General features: G+C 40.7%; 1 protein-coding gene across 1 annotated transcript in view; it reads left to right on the forward strand.

Annotated features, from left to right (window-relative positions):
* Cdh13 (cadherin 13) overlaps positions 1 to 27,856 on the forward strand; it is a 1,153,296-nt gene that overhangs the window by 499,245 nt on the left and 626,195 nt on the right. The window contains exon 4 of the mRNA XM_004659582.2: positions 2,330 to 2,446. Coding sequence (XP_004659639.1) covers positions 2,330 to 2,446 — 117 coding nt within the window. The remainder of the gene's footprint in view (positions 1 to 2,329; positions 2,447 to 27,856) is intronic.

A 27,856-nucleotide genomic window follows, 5' to 3' on the forward strand; every position in this document is an offset into this window, starting at 1 on the left:
AAAAATTTTGATATCCTTCATGTAAGATAGAATGCATCCAGCAAAGTGCTCTGTATTTCCCTACATATTTTATGATATATTTTCTCTATGCTAACTGGGTGAATTTCATTGGAACAAGGCTTAGATGATCAGAACTTCACTGGTTAAGAAGAGCTAAGGATTTTCTGGAAGGTTTATGTAAATATTAGAGCTGAGACATGTGTCTTTCATATGGGCCAATAAATGTTTAATATATTGATATTGTAGAAGTTAGTGGGAATGATGACAAAAGCCATGGAGTGAGGCTATCAGCACTTGCAACACAGTCTCAACTGCTGTCTTTGTTGCTAATGACCACATAACTCTACCAGCACTGATGGGCTCCGAATCAACATTGCTACTGAACATCTCAGTTGTCTTTTAATTTTGTCCTTAATATGACAGGAAGAGTTTTTCTAAGGACAGTTTTAGTCTTCCTAGGAGTTAGCATCTAGATGTATTCCTAGAGTGAAATAGAGAAGTGAAGGGATATGCAGATTTGTAAAGCTCTTAATAAATAAACATTACTTGGCTGCTTTCCACAAGGGTGCTGAAAGTTTGTAATCCCAGAAAAATCAAGAAAATAACTACTACAGAAGTGTTCAAGGGCTTTAGCTGATCTTGTTTTCTTTTCCTATGCACAGTTTCCTTTAAAACTATAAAATTCACTATCTCTCTCTCTGATACACACACACACACACACACACACACACACACACACACATTTTTATGCTGTGGCCAGGAGTTAGTAATAGCGTGTAATTATTATTTACCACATGCTCTTGATAGGAACATTATTTTCTAAAGTTTGTGATGCTTACTTCTGCTGATACCGAAGATAATTTTAATTAGTAGGTGATATTTGAGGAGATTGATTTACATATTAAAAGTGATATTCTTTTTTTTCAGTCCTCTAACTAAATCAAGGAAAAAGCTCCAGCTCTGAGCTAACCCCCCTTTGACACTTGTCTCACTCTCTTACCTCCTTTTTTTATTGCTTTATTTTCTTTAAAAGAGCATTTTTTCCCCATAGGCAGCATTGTCTAGTTTGAGTTAGCAATATTGTTTGTTCTATAGTATGGTTATTGCTATATTTTCTTTTTATATAATGTGATATTAGCACTTCATGTAAAATAATGATGCAAAATTCCCTTTGTTCTACACATTTATTTAATTAAAAATGTGTAGCAGGCCTGGGGAAATGGCTTACTGGTTAAAAGTATTTGCTACACACACCTGATGATTGGAGCTTTGATCCCCAGAACCCACATAGAGCCAGACACAAGTAGCACCTAGTTCTGTAATCCCCAAACCCCTTCAGCAGTGGGCAGTGGAGTCAGGAATGTCCTGCAACTGGAGGTCCGGACAGTCTGATGTGCACAACAGCAAACAGAAAGAGAAACCATGTCTCAAGCAAGGTGGAAAGTGAGTACCCACACCATGAGCTTGTCCTTTGACCTCCACACACTTACCATAGCATGTACATGCACGTACATATAAATTTACTATAAAGACACATACACATGCACACACACATGCAACATACACAAAGGTACAAACCCTGACAGTGTTACTTCAGTACATTTGAAAAATACTTCCTTGGGGAAATCCTTCTAAGGGGTACCCCCTAATCATAGCACAGGTCCCTTGCAAAGACACTGGCTTTACCTATCATCTTGGCCATGGTTTGGAATTCTGTGGCTGTCTTTTTGTCCCTATCCCTACAATTGCCTATTAAAGGAGTATTTAAAATATATATATATATATAATTTATTATGTATTTATTTATGAGATAAAGAGAGAAGAAGCATGCCAAGGCCTCTAGTCACTGCAAACAAACTCCAGGTGCATGTACCACCTAGTGCACCTTGCTTTATGTGGGTGCTGGTGAATCAAGCCTGTGTCCTTAAACTTGGCAAGCAAGTGCCTTAACTGCTGAGGCATCTCTCTAGCACCTGAGGGGAGTCATTTTTATATGCAGCAGTTTCTCCTGGTTCCTAACCAAGTGAATATCCCACCTTTGGGGCAGATGAAGGATGGTAACACACAAGCACTGGAGGGTACATAAATCAAGGGTGGCATTGTGGATAGAAAGACTCAGAAGTTGGGATTAAATAGATTATCATTGTGAATCATAAGGCCAACATTAGTATGAATCTAACAAGGTAGTTGGTAATCCTAATGATGTTTGATAGAGTAAAGTTGGCAATGTCCAAAAGGCTCTCACAACAAAGGGACTATGTCTGGCACAGACTCATACACCCCTTTTAGTGGGAGATTTTTAATGGGTTGATCTTGTTTTGTCTTTTAGGATATATTTAAATTTGCCAGAACCTCTCCTGTGCCAAGACAAAAGAGGTCTATTGTGGTGTCTCCCATCCTGATCCCAGAGAATCAGAGACAGCCCTTCCCAAGAGATGTTGGCAAGGTAAGTCAGACAAATGTCAAATGATTCAGCATGTTTCTATTAAGGGACAGGCATGCACAAGACAAGCTAACTGTGACTGCCTTGATGACCAGCTGAAATGGTCTCAGTTCCTGCATAATAGGCCAAAATGATTTTCATAAGGAAATAAGTTTAAGGATAAAAAAGAACAGGAATATGGACAAACCAACAACCTTATATATCATTATTTTCAAATATCTATATCTTGTTTATTTATTTGCAAAGAGGGCTAGAGAGAGAATGGGTATACAAGGACCTCTTTGCACTGCAAACACACTCCAGATACATGTAACACTTTGTGTATCTAGCTTTACATGGGTACTGGTGAATCAAACCCAGGCCATTAGACTTTGTAAGCAAGTGCCTTTGACAGCTAAGCCATATACTCAACCCAGTATATGATGATTTTTGAGATCTACATGGTAGAAAGTGACTCTGAAGTAAACTTTAAAGATGCCCTTGGTTAAGAGCCTACTCTTGGTCTTTGTAGCTGATGTCCCGGACACTGGCTGATGGGCAAACTGAGATCCTGTTTGTCAAATATTTAGGTGCAGGAGCACTGTTAGATCAGTCTTCCAAAACGTTACCTGGATCACAGGAACTAAAATGGCCTAACTAGATTTGGAAATACTGTTGTAAGAATCACAGCAGTAACTTTTCCAAGAAGAAACAGCTATCATTAAATGGCCACAATACTGATGGTGCCTTGTGTAAAAAAAAAAAAAAAAATAGATGAAATCGAATTTAATGATCTAACTGGCTATTATTGAAGATTTGGGAATCATGCCACATGCCATCTATGAAAAAGAAGTGCCCTCTGCTTAGCTGGTCAGAAGGAGCTAGGGTCACATGTGGGAAAATATGAATAAGGAACAAAACTGAAAGAGTAATTCAAAGTCAGTTTCCTTAACAGATAAAGTGGAGAAACTTATTTGACTTACAGGCTCATATGGAGGACTGGGCAACCTAAGATTATTTGCAATGAATTCATGAATTCTCTGCTTTTCTGAAAGTTGTCCCATTTTAAAGCACTTTGGTTACATCATACCTGAATACAAGTGGCTCCATAATGGTTCGATCTGACCTTTTGGAACTTCTATAAAAGCTGCATGGAAAGCAATGGCCTCAATAAATCTTACATAGTACTGGTCAGTACATTCCGTCCCTGTAGAAAAATCAGTATGGCAAATCAACCCTTAACTGGTTTTTGTATTTTCTGGAACCTAGAAGTTGAACATGGGTACTTAGTTGAATGAGTAATCTTGAAATGCCTGGGACTATTGGTTTATTAATCTATTCTAAATGTAAAAATGGAATAGCTTTTCCATGCAGAATCCAACCTTTAGGACTGGGTAAACACAGCTGTAACAAGTAGGCAGTAGAACTTCTATTATAGTGGTGAGACAAACATTTCTGCAAGTAAATAAACAAGAAAATTACAGAATATGACAAATACTGTGACAAACCAACACAGTGATGTGAGAAAAAAAGGAAATGTAAAGACCAGAAGGGGTGATGATGGGAGAAGCTGGCTATACAGATGGCTGATGTCTGGCTGGTTGTGATGAGAATGGACAGTCATGGGAAGCTCAGGGACCTGGCAGCCTGTTCATGTTCAATGGCCTAAGGTAGGAAAAAATAAGATGCGTCTCTCAAGTAGCTCCCTGAGGAACTGCAGCCCAGTGAATCAGGAAGAGCATGGCCAAAAGGACTTCAGTGATGTGACTGGATGTGGAGATATGGTGAAGCATTGGAATGTCATCATGGCATACCATGATCGGCTGCTAGAAGCTCTTCCATAGAAGTGCATGTTTTAGAGATCCCCCTGCCTGCATTTCAGAGAATGATTTGTGGAAAGAGTGGAACAGAGGAATGGGAGCAGAGAGACCCACTAAGCAGGGAGTTTGTGGTGATCAGGATGAGAAGTGAGGGTGACGGGGACTACTAGAGAGCTATTTCATTTCTTAAAAAATATTTTTATTAATTTATTTGCAAGCAGAGAGAGATAGAAGAGAGACAGATAGAGACAATGGGCATGCCAAGAACTCCAGCTACAATAAATGGATTCCAGATGCATGTGCCACTTTGTACATCTGCCTTTTCATGGGAACTAGGAAGTCAAACTGTGGTTGTTAGACCTTGTAGGGAAGCACCTTAACCTCTGAGCCATCTCTCCAGTCTCTAGGGAGCTATTTCTATTAGAAATGAGAAGCAATAACAATTCAGCATTTTTATATTCACTTTATTTATTATTTTAAACTACTACTGTGCCAAAGATCACTTTATAAAAACACTTTCTATAATATTTGGAAACTAAAACTTTTTGGAGTATATAGTGTATTAAGCTGTAACTATCCCTGTCCCTGTCCCCCAACCTCCTACCAGATAGCTCTGGCTGCTGCCAAATATTTTACCTATTATTTATATATTTTTTTCTAGAGCCAAGGATTCCACTCATCAGAAACTAAACCCTCCACATTGTCAAGAGTCTGTCCCATAAATAATTTTTAATGTATTTTTCTTTTTATTTATTTATTAGAGAGAGACAGAGGGAGAATATGGGCATGCCAGGGCCTCTGGGCACCATAAACCAACTCCAGACTCATGTGTCACCATGTGCATCTGCCTTACATACATGGGCTCTGATAATTAAACTTGTATCCTTAGGCTTCACAGGCAAATGACTTAACCATTAAGCCACCTCTCCAGAAGCCCCCAAATAATTTTTAGGTCCTGTGTTACCCCATGAGATGCCTGTGGAAGGCCACTTTCTAAAGAGAAGAGTTTCATTTGGGTTCATGGTCCTGGAGGTAGAAAGTCAAAAGGTCATATCTAATGACGTCCTTGTTAGCCGAGTCTTGAGGAGTTGCAGGGCGTCACTGGCAAGAGACTAGTGTCTCTCTCTCTCTCTCTTCCTTTTCGTACCCCAAGGATTCAACTAGAAGTGCTACCCTAATAAACTCTTCTCATTCATGTCACTTTCCAAAGAACACAACTCTAAACACTACAGTCATTTTATGTTTCCACTCTCTTAGTGTCCTGCACTGGGATTTGCATTTTAACACATGAAGCATTGGTGGTCTCATGCGAGATGCACCCCAATCACAGAGTACCTAGGTTGGGTTCTGCTTTTTGAAGTACTTGCCAGTAAGCCTAGACTTTTCAACTGTCATCATGTATGGTAGTTTGATTCAGGTGTTCCCCATAAACAGGTGTTCTGAAAGCTAGGTTCTCAGCTGATGGCAATTGGAAATTAAAGCTTACTGGAGGCGGTGTATTGTTGGGGGTGGGCTTATTGGTATCATAGCCAGTGTCCCCTTGCCAGTGTTTTGCATACTCTCCTGTTGCTATTATCCACCTTATGTTGGCCTGGGGGTGATGTCCACCCTCTGCTCATACCATCAATTTCCTCTGCCATCATGGAGCTTCTCCTAGAGTGTAAGCCAAAATAACCCCCCCTTTTTTTCCCAAAAGCTGATCTTGGTTGGGTGATTTCCACCAACAATGTGAATCTGACTGCAGTACTATAGTTGGTACTGAGAATGGCATTGCTGCAGCTAGACACCTTTAGCTTTGGCCTTTTGGAGCTGATTACCAAGAGAACATGGAAGGATTTGAAACCTTGGCCTAAGACACACCTTGAAGTGCTATTAGTAGCTTGATGGACTATTCTGGTCAGAGTTGAAAGACCTGAATCCAGTAAGAACTATGGACTGTGAGGTTTGGCTTATGAGAGTGAGAAAGAGCTTTGCTTAGGCTAGGCTAGAAGCAGTTTGTGTGAGACGCTTTCTGTTATACCTGTGTCCTGAGAACTTGTGTAGAGTTGCATTGTGTAGAAATGGACTGGTGTGAGCAGAGGGTTGTGGCACAGAAGTGAAATCTTTGGGCTGAAATTTTGCTCATCCAGGTACAATTATATGAGAGATTAAACCCCTTGAGATTGGGCCATCTGACCTGCACTGGAGCAACAGGAAGAATGTATATTCTTTTGAAGGGGCCTGCATGCTCAAGGAGTGACCTGTTCTTCAAAGTCTGCTTTATTCCCCACTGGATTAACAAATTGGCACCCTACCTGGTATTGTGGAGTATAAGAAATGCAGTAAAGAGAGGGTTATTGAATTTGCAACATGGCCTTTTGTTTTGGAAATGGCCATGGGCAGTGTGAAGCAGGTTTGCCTCTGTGGAGACCCAATGAAGCTATGAAGATGAACTATGGGTTTCAGTAGAGACCCAGTGGAGATGCCAGGACCACAAGATGCCAGCTGTGGATGAAGTTTTCCAGGACTGTGAGTAGCCTAGCTGGAGGGACAGAATTGGAACTCCAGAGACTTGTTGTTGGTTAGAATTATCAGACTTGGAGATTTGTCACTGGCTAAAGTTGTTGGACTTGAAGCTACAGAATTTGATGTCTGCCCTGTTTTAAATCTTGTGTTGATTGAATATTTCTTTGATAAGCCCATTGCCATCATTTGCAGTATGAATCTGTATTCTGTGTCATTATAGTTTAGGGGGGGATATTTTTTGGTATTTTAGCTCAAATAAAGACATTGGATTATGGAGATGTTTGAATATTACTTGGAGTGGTGGGAACTGTGGGGTCTTTTAAAATTGGAAGAATTCATTGCATTTTATATCATGTATGGTTATCAGTTTATGGGAACCAGGGGCGGAATGTGGTGGTTTGATTCAGGTGTTCCCTATAAATTTAGGTGTTCTGAATGGCAGGTTCCCATCTGTTGCAGTCCGGTTCATATTGCTGGTAGAAATCACCCAACCAAGAGCAGCTTCTGGGGAAAAGAGATTTATTTTGGATTATAGGCTTGAGGGGAAGCTCCACGATGGCAGGGGAAAACGATGGCATGAGCAGAGGGTGGCCATCACCACCTGGCCAACATAAGGTGGACCACTGCAACAGGAGGGTATGCCAAACACTGGAATGGGGAAATTGGCTATAAAGCCCATAAGCCTGTCTCCAACAATACACTCCCTCCAGGAGGCATTAATTCCCAAATATCCATCAGCTGGCAATCTAGCATTCACAACACCTAAGTTTATGGGGGACACCTGAATCAAACCACCATACCATCTAATGGAGATTTGGGAATTATTGCCTCCTAGAGGCAGTGTGTTGTTGGGGATGGGATTATGAGTATTATAGCCCGTGTTTGGCACACTGTCCTGTTCCTGTTCTCTACCTGTTATTTGTCAGGGTGTGATGTCTAACCTCTTCTCATGGCATCATTTCTCCTGCCATTATGAAGCTTCCCCTCAAGTCTATAAGCCAAAATAAAGCTTTTTTCCCACAAGCTTCACTTGGTTGGGTGATTTCTGCCAGCAGTGAGAAGTGGCCTGAAATGCCATGTATCAGAATCTTTAGAGGCACTTCAAATGACAGATGTCAGGGCCCTACCATCATGGATTGACCCAAAGGGCTCCAGGGGTAAGAATCATGCATCCACATTTTTTATGTTTAATCAAACTCAATGTGTAGTCAGCATGAGGACTCCAGCCAGTCTTTCTTTATAAGATGCTGTGGACCACATTGTCAGCCTTCCTAGATAGCTTATAGAAATGCATATTCTAGGATCCCACCCTGAAACAATGAACCATCAACTCTTGGGTGGAGGCCAGTTTTAGAATTTTATAGCAAGCACCCCTATGCTTCTACTATTAACATTTTAGTAAACTTTCTTTGTTATATAAGTCATATATTCATGAATACACATCTCTGTTCATCCTGTGTTTTGGTACATGTCAAAGCACTATACTTAGTTGTGATGCTCTCTTAAAGACAATACCTGTCAGCAAGGACATGTTATCCTGTAAAACAGGACTCTCAGATTGTGAAGAGCAGGCCCTCTAGGTATTATTAGTTAAGAGCAAGGTTTAGTATTGCATGGAGTTCACCAAAACATGCCTCTTCTATTAACCCACTGTGTGATGTGGATGGTTCCTCCCTTTGGCATGAAGGAAGGTGATCCCTATAGAGTTCTTACCGTGAAAAGTCAATGAATAAATGGAAAGTGCTTTGCACAGTGCTGGATAAATGATGAGTAGATGCTGATATTTTCTGCTCTACTCTAATCTTACAAGATCAAGGATCCTGTCTTTTTCCTTTGCCATTAAATCTCCAGTTGCCTGCACAGTGCCTTATAAATAGCAGATGCTCATACAGGCTGGCTGATGTGAACTGGGTTGAATTTTAGAGATGATTCCTCCTGGGAGGTAGTGAGAACTAATTCACAGAGAGAGGTCAATACAGTGGGGTTTAAAGTCATAGAACTCAAAAAATCTTAATTTAGGAAATGGAATTAGAAAAGAAGATAAGAGAAGACAGAAAACCTAGGCTACACTGCAAGTATTTATGTCAAGGTTAAAATTGGAGCAAAATCCATCAGCACTCTATCCTCACCCTAGGACCTACCATTTGCCATGTACATCTCATTGTTCAAAAATACCCCTCTGAGACTCAGAATGTTCTGCATCTGTTCACAAAACTCAGGTCCATTCAGATGTGCTAGAAAATTTATATGTTATCACCTCCTCTGTGGGTGGGATGCCCCTGAGAAAGTGTTTCCCACTATTCCCTAGTGCTCCATGGGATTACAATCCAGTCACTCACAGTGGTAGCTGACTTGCTAAAAAAAAAAAAAAAAGAAGGGTTTGGACAGGATGCCTGCCTGCCTTCCTTGCTATACTTCCTTAAGAGTATCACCATGTTTCAGTTACCTATTGTTGCTGGGATACCCCACCAAAAGCAGCTCATGAGATGAAATGGTTTATTTTGGCTTATAGTTTTAAGTGTAAGCTTCATGATGCCAGGGGAAAGATGGCATGGACAGGAGCTAGACATCACCCCTGCCACAGTAGTTGGAAACCGCAGCAAGTGAGTGCACTGAACACTGGCAAGTGGAATCTGGCTATTAAAATCACAAACTCTCCCGTAGCAACACACCTCCTCCAGCAAGGCTCCATTTCCCAAATTGCCATCAGCTGTGAGGTAACCATAGTGGAATTCTTGTCTCAGTATCAGCTTCTGGTGGATCTGAAATCTCATGGCATCTCTTCTTTGATTAGCAGCATGCTATACTGGAGTCTAAGAAACCACTGTTACAGCACCAAGGAACACTGACCTAGAGACATTTTGGGGGAGAGTGACACAGAGGCCAGAGCTTTGCCTCTTGGATCCTCTTTGTTCATTCCTGACCACTTACCCAAGATGTCTCTTGCTCTCCCACAACTCTGTAGAGCTTAGCTTGTCATGTATATGTAGGACTGATGAGACTAACATAAACAATACAAAGAGAAGAATAGATGGATGAATAAAAACAAGTAGGCACAAAGATGGACTTATATTCCTCTGGGGGATACAAAGCATAGTCAAACAATACTTTTTGCAAGATAGTGAGGTTTTACTGCAAGAAACACCTGGAAATTTGAAAGACTTAGGCATTGCCATGTTAGTCGTCCATCACACCAGAAAATGCAGCTTCTTTATAGGTATAGGCTCATATTCTCCACCTGGGTACACATATAAGAGGCCAAGGAGAGTTCTCAACTTGGAAACAAAATTGATTTTGATGCTGTAAGGAGAAAGAAGAGGAAGGGCTTCCCCCATGGCTCTCATGCCAAGTCGAGCTGGTGAACCACAGAAAGAGGAAGTGAGCAGCTCGGAGGGAGTCTGCAAAGTCTCAGGTGATGCATACTTCAGCCATCTGCCAAGAAATTGAAGATGCGCTACTTCTGACTACTGGAATACAGGGGTTCTTTCCCATCCTAAGAGCACATGGCTTCACAAACTTGACATTCTATTTCGTTTGCCAGGAGATGAAGATTGTAGTGGATGGATCCACAAACTGCGTTGCAACAAGGAGCACATCTGACCATGAGAAAATAAGTGGTTTCTTCCTTGCTTCTGGTTCTATGTCATCATATCTTCCCCCATAAAATATCTCATTCCTGAAGAAATAAGAAAACACCCAGTAGTCATAAGAACATTCTCTCCAACCCCTGGCTTCCTTAGCAGTTTTGAATTCTAGGGAGAAGAAAGGAGCTGGGATTGAGGATGTCCCCAGCAGTGCTGTCTGCCCTCCCCCTTCAAAGTGTGGCTCTTTCAAAATTTTCCCCATAAATAATTTCTCAATTTTACAAACTTCTGTTGATAAATATTGCATGGCATCTTTGGAGATTTTTTTCAGTTCTTGAGCCTGATTGATTGAAAACAGGGGTCTTTAAATCTGCATGGTAATGTGGAGGTCTTTGGGAGATGTATTTTATTCTGTTTTATATTAAGTTTGAAAGACAAGTCATTTATGAAATACTTATTAGAGATTCTACTTTCATCACAGAGCCTTTTCATCAAAACCAATGAAAGTACATTTTACTGAAAATCCTTTTTTTTATACCTTCATAAATTGGTGGAATAGACATTGCAAAGGACATCTTTAGACTAGGGTAGAACAAATACGTCATGGGACTGTGTGTTCTTCATAAAGAGAATCAACATAGCTCATTAGAACAAATCACTAAAACCACTCATCCAGGACTTTGCTTTGTGTCATGAGTGTGAGTCATGCATGAAGATAATTTATAGCAAGTCCTCAATAATCCACAGCAGCCTGGACACATGATTTCTTAGGCTCTCCACATATCCAAGTACCTTCTGTGTATGCAACTACTTGGTCCTTGGAACCTCCTGTGTCTGCATCTATCTAATGCAAACAGTGCCTGCATCTTCCAGTTTTTGAGCTGAATTTGTTTTACTCTAGTTAGTAGTCTTTTGACTCCTTTTGAGAACCTGTGGGTACAAAGTTGTATCCTCAGGGTCTGGACCAAAAGTGGATTCTAAATCTTTGGCAACCTCCTTTTGCCTCTGCTCAAATGACTTGCGACATCTTTTTACCTGAATCATTTTACATAATCTCCATTAGCCCCTCTGCCCCTTTTAAATAATAGTTTCACACTCTGTCCAGTTTACATGCATTCTACACACACATACACACACATATACACACACACATGGAAAGAGGGAAAAATTATATCCCTTATTTTAGGCAATGGAAAATTTATTCAATGACTAAAACCACCATCTAGAAAATAAAAGAGAAATTAAAATACTGGAGCTCTAAGATGCCCAGAGGCTCAGTGCTCAAAAATTCTCCTTGAAATGAACATCACAGTTTACATCTACTTTCAGCTTATACGTAGCCTTTCCTATTTCCATGTCTTTGAAGTCTTCCCTCTCCTTAGACACATGCCTTTCATCCGCACTCCTTGTGAGCAGCCCACTTTAGTTTGTAAGGCTGTACTGTCCAATGGAGCATTGACATCACTATAGAAAGGTTGATATCTACATTGCCCAGTATGGTAGCCAGAAAACACATGCAAGCCAGCAGTCACTGGAATGTGGCTAGAGCAACTGAGGAAATGGATTAAAATTTTCCTCTTCTGCAATGAAGGACTGAAATGCTATATTTAGGACACAACATGGCTATTATACTCATGAACTTATGTCCTATCATGGTACAGCCACTGATAAATTGCCCAGAGTCTAGTAAATAGAAGCCCCACAGCTGTTCATGATAATGCTAATTATCTCACAGAGTCACAAGCTGCTAGCCTGAAAATCGGTTCCAGGGAAATGGCATCAGACACTGTGGTCACTCATTCCTCATATAAACAGAGATTCAGAGTCTACAGAGAATGAAACAGTAAATCAGACCTCTATCTTGCCCAAAAGCTCAGGGGCCATTGCGGAAGAGGGGGTGGAAAGATTTTAAGAGCCTCGGGGTGGGTGGGACTAGCCTGAAACACTATGTTTCCTCCATCCCTGAAGAGACTGACTGAAGCCTCTTGATCCCCACAATGAAGACCAGTAACTCCACCAAAGACTCTTAGCATAATTGGGACAGGGGAGAGGGGAATCTATGTATGCAAACTTTTTATAACAAAATCAATAATTTTCTTTTTAATAAAGACATGAAAGTATGAAGGAGATTAGTTTGGAAGAACAGGTGTAAAGTGGAAGTGGAAAGGGAATAAGGATGGTAATAGAGAGTGAATATAATCGATATATGTTATATACATGTAAGTTATAGTCAAAAATTTAAAAAAAAAAAAAAAGAAAAAAGATTTAAAGTCAGGCATGATGGAGCACGCCTTTAATCCCAGCACTCGGGAGGCAGATGTAGGAAGATTGCCATGAGTTTGAGGCCATCCTGAGACTACATAGTTAATTCCAGGTCAGCCTGGACCAAAGTGAGACCCTACCTCAAAAAAAAAAAAAAAAGAGTTTAGTTTAAGCTTGAAAACTAAGAGTTGGTCCAGTTACTGGAACAAATTGCCATGTGAGCCATCTTGTCATCTTTTTCAATACTAAATTTTAATTTCAATGCAGACTTCCTATCTTTGAGGAAAAACAAAATGTCCAAATTGTTACATCTCCTAAGAATTTCACAAATATACACAAAGACATAAAGAGAGAGGAGAGTAATCAATAATCTTTATATCGATTTTGTTTTAAAAAATTATGTTTTATAATATTGGTAATATTAAAATTATTGTGATACATGCACAAGGTCACACATGCACACAAGGTGGCACACATGTCTGAAGTTCCATTACGGCAGCTGGAATCCCTGGCATTCCAATTTTCTCTTACACTCTTGCTCTGGTTCTCTTTCATAAAATGGGTAGAGGGCAATCTGCTGGATTGCCTAACCAATGTGGCTTCCAAAACCCAATCAAGTTATTTATATGTCCCATATTGTATTTCCACTGGACAGTGTTGATCTATAGCTTATTTCCAACATTCTTCTGTATGAATTTTTGTTTGATCACCTGTATATCTTGTTTATATCTCTTTGATGATATCTACATATTTTCAGTGGCCATACAGTCCCTCCTGCATGTTTCTTACCTTACTGTTACTTGTAATTTATCAAATCTAGTTGCCAGTTATTCTACCTAATACATAGTGGAGACTCTTAATATCCTTTGTCTTGAATCCTTGCCATAGCTATGGCTTGTTGGGTAATCATTCAATGGTTACTGATTAATTAAAGTGATCATAGCCTGTTTTGTGGGGCTTTTTGCTAAAATGGAATTAACAGACCATTATATGATCAGTCTGGATATTTCTAACAAATGCTGATTTTCTATAGTAGCAGTGAGGCCACCAGCAAAATTGTTTGTCAGTCAACCATTATATCTGACATATCTGCATCCTTAGCAAACTATAATAGATTTGATGTCCAGGGGAAATTTCTCTCTCTCTTTCTCTCACTCTCTGTCTCAGACAGAGAGAAAAAAGAGAGATCTGTATTTTTGGATTCACTCATAGTTAAGATATTTTTATTCCACTTCAATAAAAACACTCAAAACTTTTACAAGTGAAGAGAGTCACTTCTATTTTTTTTTTTTTGCTGTCTAATAAAAGCTATATTCACCATTAGCACATGTTGCCCTCCTTCTGCAAAGTTTAATTAATGATAAAATATAATTAAGTTGTTTTGATTCTTTGCCAACTGCATATATATGCAAAAAATGCCCTCCTTGATATGCATCCAGCAAATAAAGGCATCTGAGCCTGTGGAAGAAGCAATAATTTTAACCCTGAGTTTATCGTCCTTCCAGTTCTCATTTTGAAAGATGTTCTGGACCTTGTTGTTATGTACATTTGGCCTCAGACTAAATTTATACTTAATTATTTGAGAACATTAAAGGATGTGTCATCTCAGCTTGAATTAGTATACTAGACCTAGAGGTGTTGAGTGATTTTCAACTTAAAGTACAATCTTAAACACCTCATGAGTGCCAGAATCCACGCTGAAGTCAGCTATCCCTTTAGTTCTTTTTAGTTCCTGCCATTACACTATAAAGTAAGCATGACTATGCCCATTCTTGAGATGCAAAAGCTGGAATCAGGAGAGAGTAACTTACCTATGATGAATACTAAAACTCAAAACCAAGACTCTTCATTGTCCAAAATGGAATCTACACACTGTAACATATAACATGCATGAACGATTAAAGCTTTCATGGGTCTTGACTGGATACATAACACACTCAAATGAACTGTTACTTGAGTCTCACATACTCTTATAAACTATTATGACCCTATTGTGTAGCTGAGGAAACTTAGCCTTGGAAGGATAATGTAAGACAGGTCGATTGGTTGTGCAAGTGAATTGCTTATGTGTTACCACCTGCAACACACCAGGACTCTGTGAATTCCAAACCAGCATAGCATGGGTTAAAGAATCAGTTTCACTGGAGACCAGGGAAGCATGCAATCTGGAGTGAACCAAAGTTGAGAAGCTCTTCACTCCCTACAGGCCCACAAGGAAGTGCTCAAGGGAAGGGATTTATTCCCACAATTCTTCATTCCAGTTGGCCAGCTCATGAACAACCTTGACTGGGTGGATAATCAAACTTTAAGGGTATGTGGCAGCCTGAACTCAGGTAGCCAGATTATAGCCATTGTCTGAGATTCCACAGCTCAAAATCAGACAGTGTGTCAACAGTATCCTGAGAAACTATCTTTCTGTGGCAGGGAGCCTTTACTTGGTGTGTTTTGGGATTTAATGGTATAAATACTCCCCTACCAACTTTCAACATTTCTGAATATCTAACAATGGACTGCCATCAAGGTGCAGGGATTGGTTCCAGTGTATCACTAAATTTGGAGCCATGAAGTGTGACATCAAAAGGAGCCAGAGAGTTTTGTGGCCCTGGAAGGGGCTATGTTGTAACAGAGCCCACAGCTCAAAGAAGGACCCATCTGTCCTCCAACACCCAAATCTGAATTTGGGGTTTTGTCCAAGTGAGACTAAAAGGTCATTTTTGGACAATACTTTTCCTTGCACAGTATTAAATATCTGCCAAAGGTCCAAGGCCACATAGCCAGTGTAAAGTATAAGTGACGTTTAACTCTGGCTGCTTTAGTTTCACTCCATTTCTCCTTCGTACAAATAACCCAAGGCAATCCTGGACAGTAACATTTGTGGCAATTGTCCCAATTCTACTTTGAAAGTGAAGGAGGTGAAGTGATGTTAACCTCTCAAACATTTATTTGATATGTGTATTTGCACACTGAATTAAGGCCAGAGGTCAGGTCTTTGTTTAGCAAATAGACTATGTGTTGTCCATCAGAGAAGGGCTTGTTGTCCCTTGCAAGGACAGCCACTGCCTCAACACAGACAACACAATTCTTTTGTTAACATTTTTACAACCCTGTTCAAAAGAAACCATAAGTATAACACCCAAGTTTGGTGGCATTGTCCATTTCTCCTCCATAGTAAGGATGAACAATACCAAGGTTGTCACATTGGTCATACACACATGCACCTGTACCCATGCAGGTGCACATTCATGTACACACATATATATAAAGCTCAGTTAGGTCTTGTGCACAACAAGACACTCTTCCTAGGCTGAAAACTTAGACCTCATCACTTGTTCGTCCAGAAATATTTATGAAGAAATGACTATGTGCCAGGCATCACAGTGGTTAGTTCTTGTGGTTTTCCCTCAAAGAACATCCATTTCAGAGGAGGAACAGACCTGTGGACAGGCAAACAAGCACTTGCAAAGGAGCTGGGGAGCTGGAGAAGTCAAGCTGGAAGAAGGTACCTGAGGTAGTTGTTAGGCAGTGGAAAGCTGGATTGGGAAGGAAGATGTCCAGGCGGTGGAAAGAGTGTGGTGCACTAACTATAGTAACAGAGAAGACCACGTGTCTAAAGAATGACTGGTAGGACTGTGCTATGAAAAAGAACTTGTAAGCTAGAGATAAATAGTCATGGGCTAGAAATCAAAGAACTCTGCAAATAAGATTATAGGATTTGGATCTTATGCTACAGTTTGATAATGGAAGGTTGTAAATTGGGGACCTATGTATTTAGGTTTCCATTTTAGAAAAGATCAGACTGGTTGGTTGCCATGAATAACACCTGAAAGATGAAAACTGGATACCAGAGGGAAGATGTAGCCATAGTCCAGTCCAGATGGGCTACATAAAGCACTTAGGCATGTATAGGTGGGAATAGGGAGAAGATAGCAGGCTGTGTGGATGGATGGGTGAATGGAAAGTGGGGAGAGAGAAAATACATCATCATTCTGGGGGATTCTGAAGGGTTATCCTTGGTGGCATTCTTCTGGACTCAGGGCTTGACTGTGGGTAGAGATACCATGAAAACAAAATATCTCTTTTACTTAACTCCTAAAAAAGAGTGTCTCTGTGGAGCCTGCTGTGCTACTCTTCCCAAGAGGAGGCAGGTCCACCTGAGGGTTGTGTATTAAGTGAAAGTGGAGTCCAGTTAGTTTAAGGAATGCAGAAGGCACTGGCAGCAGCTTATGATCATATCCCACATTCCTCTCACAGGCTTATCAGAATATCCCACCACCTCCCGTGTCTGGTGGGAACACAAGCCTTGAGGCTGTGTCTTCTTGGGTTCTACTTTAGTCCTTCCTTGCTGTAAATATGAAGTATTTTTTTCTGCCAGCTCAGAAATGTGTAACAGCTGTGTTCACTATTGGCCTTCTACCCTAAAATTCATTCTAAATACATTGCTTCTTAGCAATTTCTTTCTTGAATGCTGATGCTTGGCTCAACATTAGTCTACACAATTCAAATGTTCTGTGTTGCTCAAATTTTAGTTCATTTATTTGACAACTTGAAATTTCTCACAAGTGCTGCTTTTATTTTTGTTATTTGCATCTGGAAATCATTCCTAGCATGCCACAGAACAAGTCTGACTTTGCTTTTTTTTTAAGAAATAAGACTTATTTTCTTGTTATCGAAGCATTGTGGAAACTTGATAGAAAAATGTATATTGTAAAATTATGACTTCACTGGAGGTAAGCAATGTAGGCATACTAGGCTCCATGTCTAGGTCCTGGACTCCCTCTCTCCCCGGTCCACATTCCATAGGCCTGAGCCAAGACCTGAGAGCAGATATTCCTTCTAAAAAATATTTATTTATTTATTTGCAAGTGTGTGTATGGGAAGGGAGAGAAAGAGACTGACAGAGAAAGAAGGAGCAAGAATGGGATGTTCTAGAGTCTCTTGTCACCGCATACAAGCTCCAGATTCATGAACCGTCCTATGCATCTGGCTTTAACTAGGTACTGGGCAATTGAACCCTGCCTATCAGGCTTTACAAGAAAGCACCTTTAACTTGACCCATCTCCCCAACTTAGAGAGAAAGAGCCTCCATTCCAAGAGTTGCTGGTTTTGTTGACAGATTTATCTCTGTGGCCCACACTCTGGGGATGTCTACCCTCAGTAAACACATACAAACAGGTGACCGTCCAGTACTCACTAGTTTTATTTTCACCATGTCTCAGAGCAATCTTTCTTGCCCTGCAGTATTTTTTCTCTAATACATTCAGCCTTTAGGGTTTCAGGGCTTCTTAATGGGACATAAACAGACCATTCAAAGGGATCATGGACAAATTTGTCTACTTTGTAATCCAATAAATTCTATCCTTATGCATATAAAATATTTGGAGGAAGATACCATTCAGTTTATCAGAATGTCAGATGAGCCGATGGCAATGGTTGAAAATCTTTTATTCTCCTCAGGGGGTTATTTTCTTTTAACATTTCCTAGTTACAAGTTATATTATAACTGTGGCCACTTATAAATCTTAGCATATGCATGTACATAGGGATTTATATGTATATCTTATGCATGTAAGGTATCTGAGTATGTAGATTTTAAGAAAGATTTTTTATTAGTTATGTATTTTTATTTTTTATGAGAGGGAGAATTGGTGTGTCAGGGTCTCCAGCCCAACAGTTGAAATTCAGACATGTGTGTCACCTTGTACACATGTGTGACCGTGTGCACTTGTATAACCTTATATGTCCAGCTTATATGGGACCTAGAGAGTAAAACATGAGTCCCTAGGCTTCACAGACAAGTTCCTTAAACACTAAGCCATCTCTCCAGCCCTATATACATTTTGTTCACACACACACACACAAACTACACACAAAACTAACTCACACAGTTAATAACTATCTTAGCAGATCTCAGGCAAATACCACATTGCATCATTTCTCAGTGAAAACCCTAACTCCACTGTGCCCCTGCTCTAATGAAGCTCTTGCCCACCTCCATGCAGCTCTGCTTCCATCTGGACCACCAGCTCTCTATTTCTACCCAGTACCATTTTCCTTGGGTCTAGAATCTCTTTGTTCTCATTACACTGTGTAACTCATCTGGAGCAATAGATCATTAGCCCTATTTAGGGTAAAAGGACATAGCTTATTGGATACAAACTTCCCATCCATTCCTGAGAAAATAAAGAAACATACCAGAAATCTTCCAGTTATACTCAGAGTTTCTCTCTCATTCTCACATGCATTCTCCTCCTTTGTGATGTTTCCTTAGCAAAACTAAATATTGTCGTCTGTGATAAGGGGAATGGAGTAGTGATATATGTATCTTGTTGCTAATTCTCTAATTATGAGACCATGATCTACTCATGACCTCACCACATGAGAAAACAGTGATGGATGGACTAAATCAGTGCCTCAGACTGGTGACACTGGTAATAAAAACTGTTTATTGAAATGTAATACATAGGTGCAAAACTGTATAAACAGAGGAATACAGCACAATGATTTTTATAGATAAAATAATTTCCAGAAATTAGTCCTTTGATCATAAAATAGAACATGATCAGCTCCCCAAATGCTCCCTCAAGTCCCCTTCCAGAACCAATTCTATGTCCTCCAGGGTGTCACCAATACTGAATTCTAATAATATGAGTTAGCTTTCTGTTTAGTACAAAATGTAAGTGGAATCTTACAACATGTGGGCTTTGTCTGACTTTTGTTATATAAGTGAAATCAAATCTATACTGTAAGAATCCCTGGTAAATCCTAATCTAGTATTCCATGCTCTGAATCTACCATATCCTGTCTTTTACATTGAGGAGGTCTTGGCTCATTTCCAAGTTTTAGTGAATACAAATTGTACTGCAATAAAAATTCCCAAGTTTGCCTTTGAGTGAGCATATTGGCACATTTCTGTCGGGTATAGAACTGAAACCCCTGGATCAACTTTAGTAGATTCTATCAAACAGTTTTCAGTGTGGTTATGTCAACAGTGAAATTTAAACTCTTAAATGCATTGTGAGGGTTGGATACATATAATATTTGTTTCCTACTTTGGAATAACAGCTGTCCATATACCAGTCAGGGTAGGAACCTGTTCTGTGTCATCAGAAGCTGGTACCTGTGCAATGGGGAGCTAGAGAGCATCACTGTGCTGCCTTTGTGGTGGCAGCCTATGGCCAGCTTTCTGGGGCTTATCCCCAGAAATCAAGTTCCTCTGTGATTTCTTCTCTTTCACCTAAGATCATGAGAATAAAGCTGTCCTTAAGTCTGTTTGTGGAACCATTGGCCCAAACTGAGGAGACACCATTGTTCTCATATGGTTTACACTGAACATAAGAAATTAATTTATAAACCAAAGAATGAAAAGTTCAGGACCATAGTAAACAGATCTCAAGTCAAAGAAATGTCTAAAGAAGTTTCTTCTTGTCTTTCTTTTTTTAAAACAACTTTTTATTTTATTTATTTATTTGAAAGAGAAAGAAAAAGAGGCAAGTAAACACAGAGAAAATGGGTACCCCTGAACCTCTAGCCACTGCAAAGAACTCGAGATGCATGTACCACCATGTGCATCTGGCTTACATGCATACTTGGGAATTTAACCTGGGTCCTTAGGTTTCATAGGCAAGCACCTTAACTGCTAAGCCATCTCTCCAGACCATTTTCTTTCTTAATTATGATATCTAATACATATCACACTTGTTTCTTTACTCTCTACCCTGGGGAGAGATTTCTTCACATATCTATTCTGAACTTCCTTAGGTGGGATGACAATAGTAATTATTATTAATACTGATAAAACAGATTCACCCCTGAGCTAACCCCATGGATACAGCTCCAGTTACTGCTTCTCATACTCTGTTTTTCCAGCATTTCTAATGATAACCATCTCCATTTCTCTTTTAGACCTCTAAAAGTCTAACTTCTTATCTCTCAGAAACATTAAGTAGCCATCATGCATAAACTCTTAAAACATGGGACTTGATAAAAATAACTGAAGGAAGTTTTTAGAGACTCACTGAGTCTTTGGAGCATCTGCTATTCCCCTTCCTCAATCAAAGGAGTCCACTTGAAGCTTCTGATGCTCACCTGCAAGTGTTCAATGTGGTGAACTGAATGTACAGCTCCATAGACTCAGGTGTTTTTGATGAAGCTTGAGCTTACAACTTGAATCTCTGCCAGGTAAAACCCTGTTGGGAAAGAGGATGTCACTGGGGGATGGATCTTGTAGTGCAGCCCAACTAGGTATGCTCAGAGCAGTTTGAGCTCTGGCTGTTTGGGTTGCTGGGTATTGGTGATGTCTCTCTATATGGATCTATGGAAGTGAGAAGCCTCTTCGGCCATTGATGGTGTTTTGCCAGAATTCTGTAAGCCTGAAATAAACCCTTTCCTCCCGTAAACTGCTTCTGATCAGGTGTTTGTCCCAGCAATGGGAAGTCACTGCAGCATATACTTACCAATATTTCTATCTGATTTCTCCCTTATTCAGAAAGAAATAGGGACAGTAAAGCTGGAATGGACCCTGGTCCAAACCTCTCACCACATAAACAAGATGGAAAATTATTTTTTTTCAGATTCATAAGATAAGAACAGTCCTTACCTTCTGCTTCTCATCCATGTCTTCTTTTGCTTATACCTGCTCTTCTGGGCCTTTGTGGTCCCGGAATTCGCTGCTTGAGCTAGTGGGCTTCCTTAGAGTTTAGGAGGCTTGCCATAGCATAGCTCAGCATGATTGGCCCCACAGTGCTCACATCTCTCAGATTATTTTATGGACCCTGGTCCTATCTTTGTGTGGCAGCATTCCCAGAGGTAAACAAGCTTAAGAGCTCAGCCAAGAGTGCCACAGGCCTTTTGACATCAGAGCCCACCTATGGGCCCAACACAGCCTCTGAATAGGAAAGAGCTGGCTTAAGTACCAGGTAACAGCATGGATTCCACCCACAAAACACACTGCAGTGTCACAGGACTACAACTTACATAAGCCCAACAGGCTGTATGGCTGCCATTGTTTCCACATTAGAAGTTTGCTCAAGCCCCCATACCTGAACCTTCCTCACCCACCTGACTCCTGTGTATACTTCAGGCCTACACTGGAAGTATGCCTCCTTGAAAAAATGGTTCCTTGATGCTAAAACTAGGTCAAGTCCTTCCTCATATATAGACATGACCCCCTCCTTGCTCCCATGGTTCTCCAGAGTACCAATCTAACTGGTGATTCAGTTCAATAGATTGTCTTCTCCCAAGCTATGCAGTACCCCCAAGCCAGTAGACAGACAGTATATATCAGACAGGCCAGAGTCTCAATAAGTATTGGATGGATGGAGGAAGGGCTAATCAAAAACAACACCAATAGTCTCATAGAGTGGTAAGTATAGGTATTTGTAGATCCTTTTCTTTTCATTTATTTATTTATTCTGGGTTTTTTTTTTGAAAACTTCCATAACTGTAAACAATATGGTAATTTCATCCCTCCCCTCACTTTCCCCTTTGAAACTCCACTCTCCACCATATCCCTTCACCCTCTCAATCAGTCTCTCTTTCATTTTGATGTCATGATCTTTTCCTCCTGTTATGATGGTCTTATATAGGTAGTGTCAGGCACTGTGAGGTCATGGATATCCAGGCCATTTTGTGTCTGGAGGAGCACATTGTAAGGAGTCCTACCCTTCCTTTGGCTCTTACATTCTTTCTGCCACCTCTTCTGCAACGGACCCTGAGCCTTGGAATGTGCGACAGGGGTATTTCAGTGCTGAGCACTCCTCTTTCACTTCTTCTCAGCACCATGGTGCCTTCTGAATTATCCCAAGGTCACTTCCATCTGAAAAGAGAAGGTTCTCTAACCAAAAGTAAAAGTAGCGTTAATATATGGATATGAACATTAAGAGAAGTGCTTACTGGGCAGTTTGGTGAGCACAGTATATACATTTAGCCAAACAGCAGCAGACATTATACCCCTAGGACTTATGACTACCCATGTTGTAGGTTTTCAGTATCAGGGATGTATTCCCTCCCGTGGAGCAGGCCTCTAATTAAATTAGAGGGCAGTTGGTTTCTTTCATAACAGACATGCCACTATGGTACCCATTGGTTCATTTGGCCTGTTTGGCCAAATAGAAGGCTTGCAGTTTCCACTGTATCTTCACTGGTGATTTCTCTCCCTCCCATTGAACTGCGTGCACTGTGGCTTTTTCCAGCTTTCTGTCAGCTGGTCTACATGGAGGAGGTCTTTAGCTCAGCTCCAACAGGATTTCTCAGTGAACTTGCAGCCCAAGTATATGGAGTCTTCAGCCATAGGGTCTTACCATCTATTCCTAGAGGGAAACCAAAGGCCTCAGCAACAGCCTATAATGTTTTGGGGACATCAGGGACCTCTCTGGCCAACAACTCACTAGATGGTATCCCATCCCTGGCACCGAAAAGTTTCTTTTAACAATCTATGGCTCCTGTGTATTCCATTACCCAAACAAGTAGGTTTCCATATGATTTATTTATATCCTCTTAGATTTTGATTAGCCCTCCCTCCACCTTTCCTTTACTCAATCCCTTCCCTTGACCTCACTTAGGCCTTTTCACCCCCATTAATCTGTTCTTCTACTTACATATATAAAATGACATCCTATTATGACCCCCTCCCTCCCTTTCTATTCCCTTTATATCTCCTTTCTAGCTTATTGACCTCTGCTACTGAGTTTATTGTATATTTTTATATGTAAAACATCTATTAATTTGGTAATTAATAAAAATATTTTCCTTATTTTTTACATTACTGTTAAATAAATTAAATAAAGGATTTAATAGCAAAAATAACATATTTGGAAAAGTCTCAGAAATTTGAATGTTATATAAGAGTAGCATCTCTGTACTTATTATACAATTTCACATTGTGTAACATGTTAGATAAAAGTATATTATGTGCTGTGGGGTAAGCTTTCTTTATTTAGCTCTTTGGAGAAAATGGATCCTTTATAGGTAAATATTCCAGGTAACAGAAACAAAATTGTTTCAAAAGTGTGAGCTGCATGGTTATCAATATTTGTGTATATATGTATGTGTGCCTGTATGCATGTATTAATGTGTGTGGAAATACATGTGTGCAGGTATGCATGGAGGCCAAAAGTTGACATCTTATATTTTCCTTGATCATTCTCTACTTTATTGAGACAGGATCTCTGATTTGAATTCTGAGCTTGCTAACTCAGTGAATCTAGCTAGACAGCTTGTCCTAGGAATCCCTTGTCTCTACCTCCCAAGCACTAAGATTACAAATCAGGCTGCCATGCCATTTACACAGCATTTTCCTGGGTGATAGAGACCTGAACTTCAACCCTCAACTTGTGCAGCAAGCACTGTATCTGATAAACCTTCTTTGCAGCACTAGATGTCAGGATGTTAATGATCATTTCATATCCTAGCTCCCTGTCTTAAACTTAAAATACTCATTTGTTAACTGAAAGGTGGTATTTGTCATTCTGTCAAAATAGAATTACATAGAATTCTCAGGACAGGGAGTGTTTACAGGGTTCATAAAACCCCTCACCCAGTGCTTACCTTTGTGCTCTTTTTATGCTTTCTTTTCCTTTAGTACACTTTTTATGAGAAGGAAGGAGAGAGGGAAGGAGGGAAGAAGAGAGAGAGAATTGGCACACCAGGACCTCCAGCCACTGTACTCGAAGTTCAGACACATGCAACACCTTGTGTGCATGTGCAACCTTGAGCACTTTTATCACTTTGTGCATCTGGCTTATGTGGGACCTGGTGAGTCAAACATTGGTCCTTAGGCTTTGAACACAAGCACATTAACCACTAAGCCATCTCTCCAGCCCCCTTTTTATGCTTTCTACTTCTTCTTCTACATCTCTGGACTTTCTCAGCTGCCACTCAACCCCACTGTCCCTATGCCTGCCTCTCCCATGACTAATTAACCATTAATGTCTGCTGCTTCAGAGTTGCTGTAGATGAGGAAATATTCACACGTGTATTTCCAAATCATGTGGTCCAGGCTCCCAATGATGGGTTTCATTTGGCTTTTAGCCTGCTGGCAACCTGCTGTTTCTTTGGCAGGCTCTTGGGCCTTTCTCAGTCCCACTCCACTTGGCCAAGCTAGTCCCACCTATGTTCCAAGTTCAAGAAGAGCAAAACAAAATCACTTGGATGATCCTGTCTGGTACTCAGCAAGTGCTCAGACAAGGCACTCCTCTCTGCCTTCTCTCCCAAGCTGGGCCAGATCCATGACAGAAGTGGCAAGCTCAGAAGGTTGCTCTATGAGGAGGTAGCATAGATTTTTGGCTTATTACTTTTTTTGTTCCTACATGAACTCTTCCAAAAAGTTGACACTGCTGTTGAAATAAACTTACCTAAAACACTCTCGTATTAGAAGAGATGCTGAGCAGCTAGTGTGTGACCCAGGTAGGATACTTACAGAGAGCAAAAGGCCCTGTCTCCCATCTGCCATCTTCCACATCTTAGCTGAGGTAAGGATGACGCATTCGCATGAATTCAAACACAGACATCACGGTGTCGTGAGGCTCACTACATTTAGGACTTAAAAACACAATATGATTTTTTAATTAAATTAATTTCTATTTTTTGAAGATGTTGGATTGCTTATAATATGCCTAGGTACTGCCAAAGGAAAAAAAAAGTCAAAAAGATACATAATTAGAGCAATTTGTCTACTTAAAAATTATTTATTTATTTATTTATTATTAACAACATATTTTATAAGGACTCATATGTTGGTACCCTCTTTTCCCTCGTCCCTGCCCACACTCCACTGGGGACCTTCCTCGTGGGATCTCAGGTATTCCCCACGCAGTCAGTTGGAGGGAGGCAATGTTTCTGGGCATGATGTTTCATCCTGTGGCTCTTACAATCTTTCTGCCCCCTCTTCTGCAAAATTCCCTGTGCTGTGGTGGGTGAGTTTTAAGTCTCCTTCAGTAGTGAGCTCTTAAGGAGCCACTGCACCTCTATTTGGTCAAGTGTGTTGAGTATCCTCAGGGTTTGTCTCCTTTACTCTGGAGCTGATTGTCAGGTTTAGCGTGGAAGCAGTACTCTTGTTCATCTCCCCAATTCCTTTGTGTTTTCAGCTGTGGCTTGGCTGCATTGCTAAGGGTAGTTTATCTCCTTGGGTTGCACTATATTCTGGAAAAAAAAAAAAAAAAAAAAAAAACAGAACAGATTCTCCCATGGACAGTGAAGTCAACAAAGTTTCAATAGCATTAATAATTAATAGCATTAATTTTAGGGAGAATTTGATGTAGGTAGCCCCTCTTTTAGCCAAAGACTAGTGAGAGCTTTACCTACTTAGGGCTAAATTTCCTGAAAAACCATTTCTGCTGCCAAGTTGAGTTCATTTCCTGGGCAGTTGTTTCTGGTTTCTGTGAGCAGAAGGACTCATCCGCCCGGGTATCTGTTTCTACATTGTTGGGAATGACCTTCCTTCCTCACAACCAGCAACTCTGGATCCTGCTTTCTTTGCATTAATGTAGACCTAGGTCATCACCCTGACATCTTCAGTTCCACTGCAAATGGAGACACGCTGGTTGTCTTGCCCCTTGCCCTTGCTGATCTAAGCACGCAAGTGTGCCATTCAGTCGTTGGTCTTCGTCCATATGGTGCTTTCCAATTCATCTGTCCACATGAGAGGAGATGAAGCCTAAAGCAGCAGGGCATCCAGTTCTGCGTTAATTACAGTGACGAGCTATTTGTCAGGGTGCCACTCGCAGCATTGCTGCCTTGTTTGTGGACAGACCCAAAGCGGGATAACGCCAACTCCCTTGTCAGCTGCTGATCATAGGGACTTGGGCAGTGGCAGCATCTGCTTTGCTATTTATTGTTTGAAACCCAACAGTTATAAGTCCAGTGAGCTTAATGAAAAGAAACATATCCTTATGAGGGAGGGTGTATGATTTAGAAAGAAGGTCAGAGACTTTTGTGCAGTGTTCTCAAGATGGAGCATTCCTGGCATGTCACAATATTGTTGTCATCATTATCAGAAACAATGCAGCCATTATTTTTGCACAGATTTAATTGTTCAGCAGGCACAGGGGGCCATGTCAACACAGTTCGGCAAACGCAAACAAACACATGGCCACTGAAGCCTCTATTCAACGCTGTGCCTTTTCCTTGTCCTGCTTGATTTTTTCATCCTTAGTGTGTGCGTGTGTGTATGTGTGTTTGTGTGGTGTTGTACACAGAGGGGTGTGCGAATGTGTGCACCCCGTACATGTGTATGTGGTGGAGGGAAAGAGCACTGGGTGCCCTCCTCCTTTTCTTTTCATTCACATATTTCCTTAATACAGTGTGTCTCCCACTGGAAATATTGCTCAGTGGTTAAGAGCTTTTCCTACACAAGCATGAGGGCCTGAGGCCACCTGGGTACAGCCCCATGTGCCTGTAACCCTAGTCTCGCAGGGGAGCAGAAACCTGGCAATCATCAGCTCTCCACAAGCTCCAGAATCAGTAAAGACACTCTGGCTTAAAACAAGACCAAGAGGAAGACTGCTAGGGCAGAATACCTGATGTTCCACTCAAGCCACTGTAGGCAAGCATATGTGGCACCACACTAACACACACACACACACACACACACACACACACACACACAATGCAAACATAAATACAGGATTTCTCACTGAATCTAGTGCTGCTGGTTTGGGCCAGACTGGCTGGTTATCAGCAAGCCCCAATGATTCTCTGGTCTCCATGCCCCACAAGACTGGGGTTCCATGCATATGTGACCATGTCCAGCCGTTTATGTTAGTGCTGAAGATACAGAACTTGGAGTCAGTCAGGCTCTCGTAGGCCCTCATGCTGGCATGACAAGTGCTCTTACGCACTAAGCCATTTCCTAACCATGGTTTGCTTTGTTTCTTGAAGAAAGTACACAGATAAAGGTGATTATTCAGACCTCTGACTTTGTCCTCTCCTTACACTTTCTCTTATTCCACCACAATTTATTGAGTACTTATTATGTCAGTTCTCAGAACACAGGGACTGATGGCCTATCATGTTCTTTCCTTTATGTGTGTGTGCACACACACACATTCATGTACACCAGAGGTCAACCTGGAATGTCATCTCTCAGTTCCTGCTCACCTATTTTTGAGACAAGGTCTCTCATTGACCTGGAGCCTACTGATTACTCTAGACTGGATGGCCCATGAGCCTAAGGAACCTCCCTGTCTCTGCTTCCCCATGGCTAGAATTACAGGAGAACATTGCCATATTTTTGCATTAAAATTTGACCTTAGGGTCTGAACTCATGC

This window comes from Jaculus jaculus, chromosome 1, assembly GCF_020740685.1.
Source record: "Jaculus jaculus isolate mJacJac1 chromosome 1, mJacJac1.mat.Y.cur, whole genome shotgun sequence".
NCBI classification, from domain to species: domain Eukaryota; kingdom Metazoa; phylum Chordata; class Mammalia; order Rodentia; family Dipodidae; genus Jaculus; species Jaculus jaculus.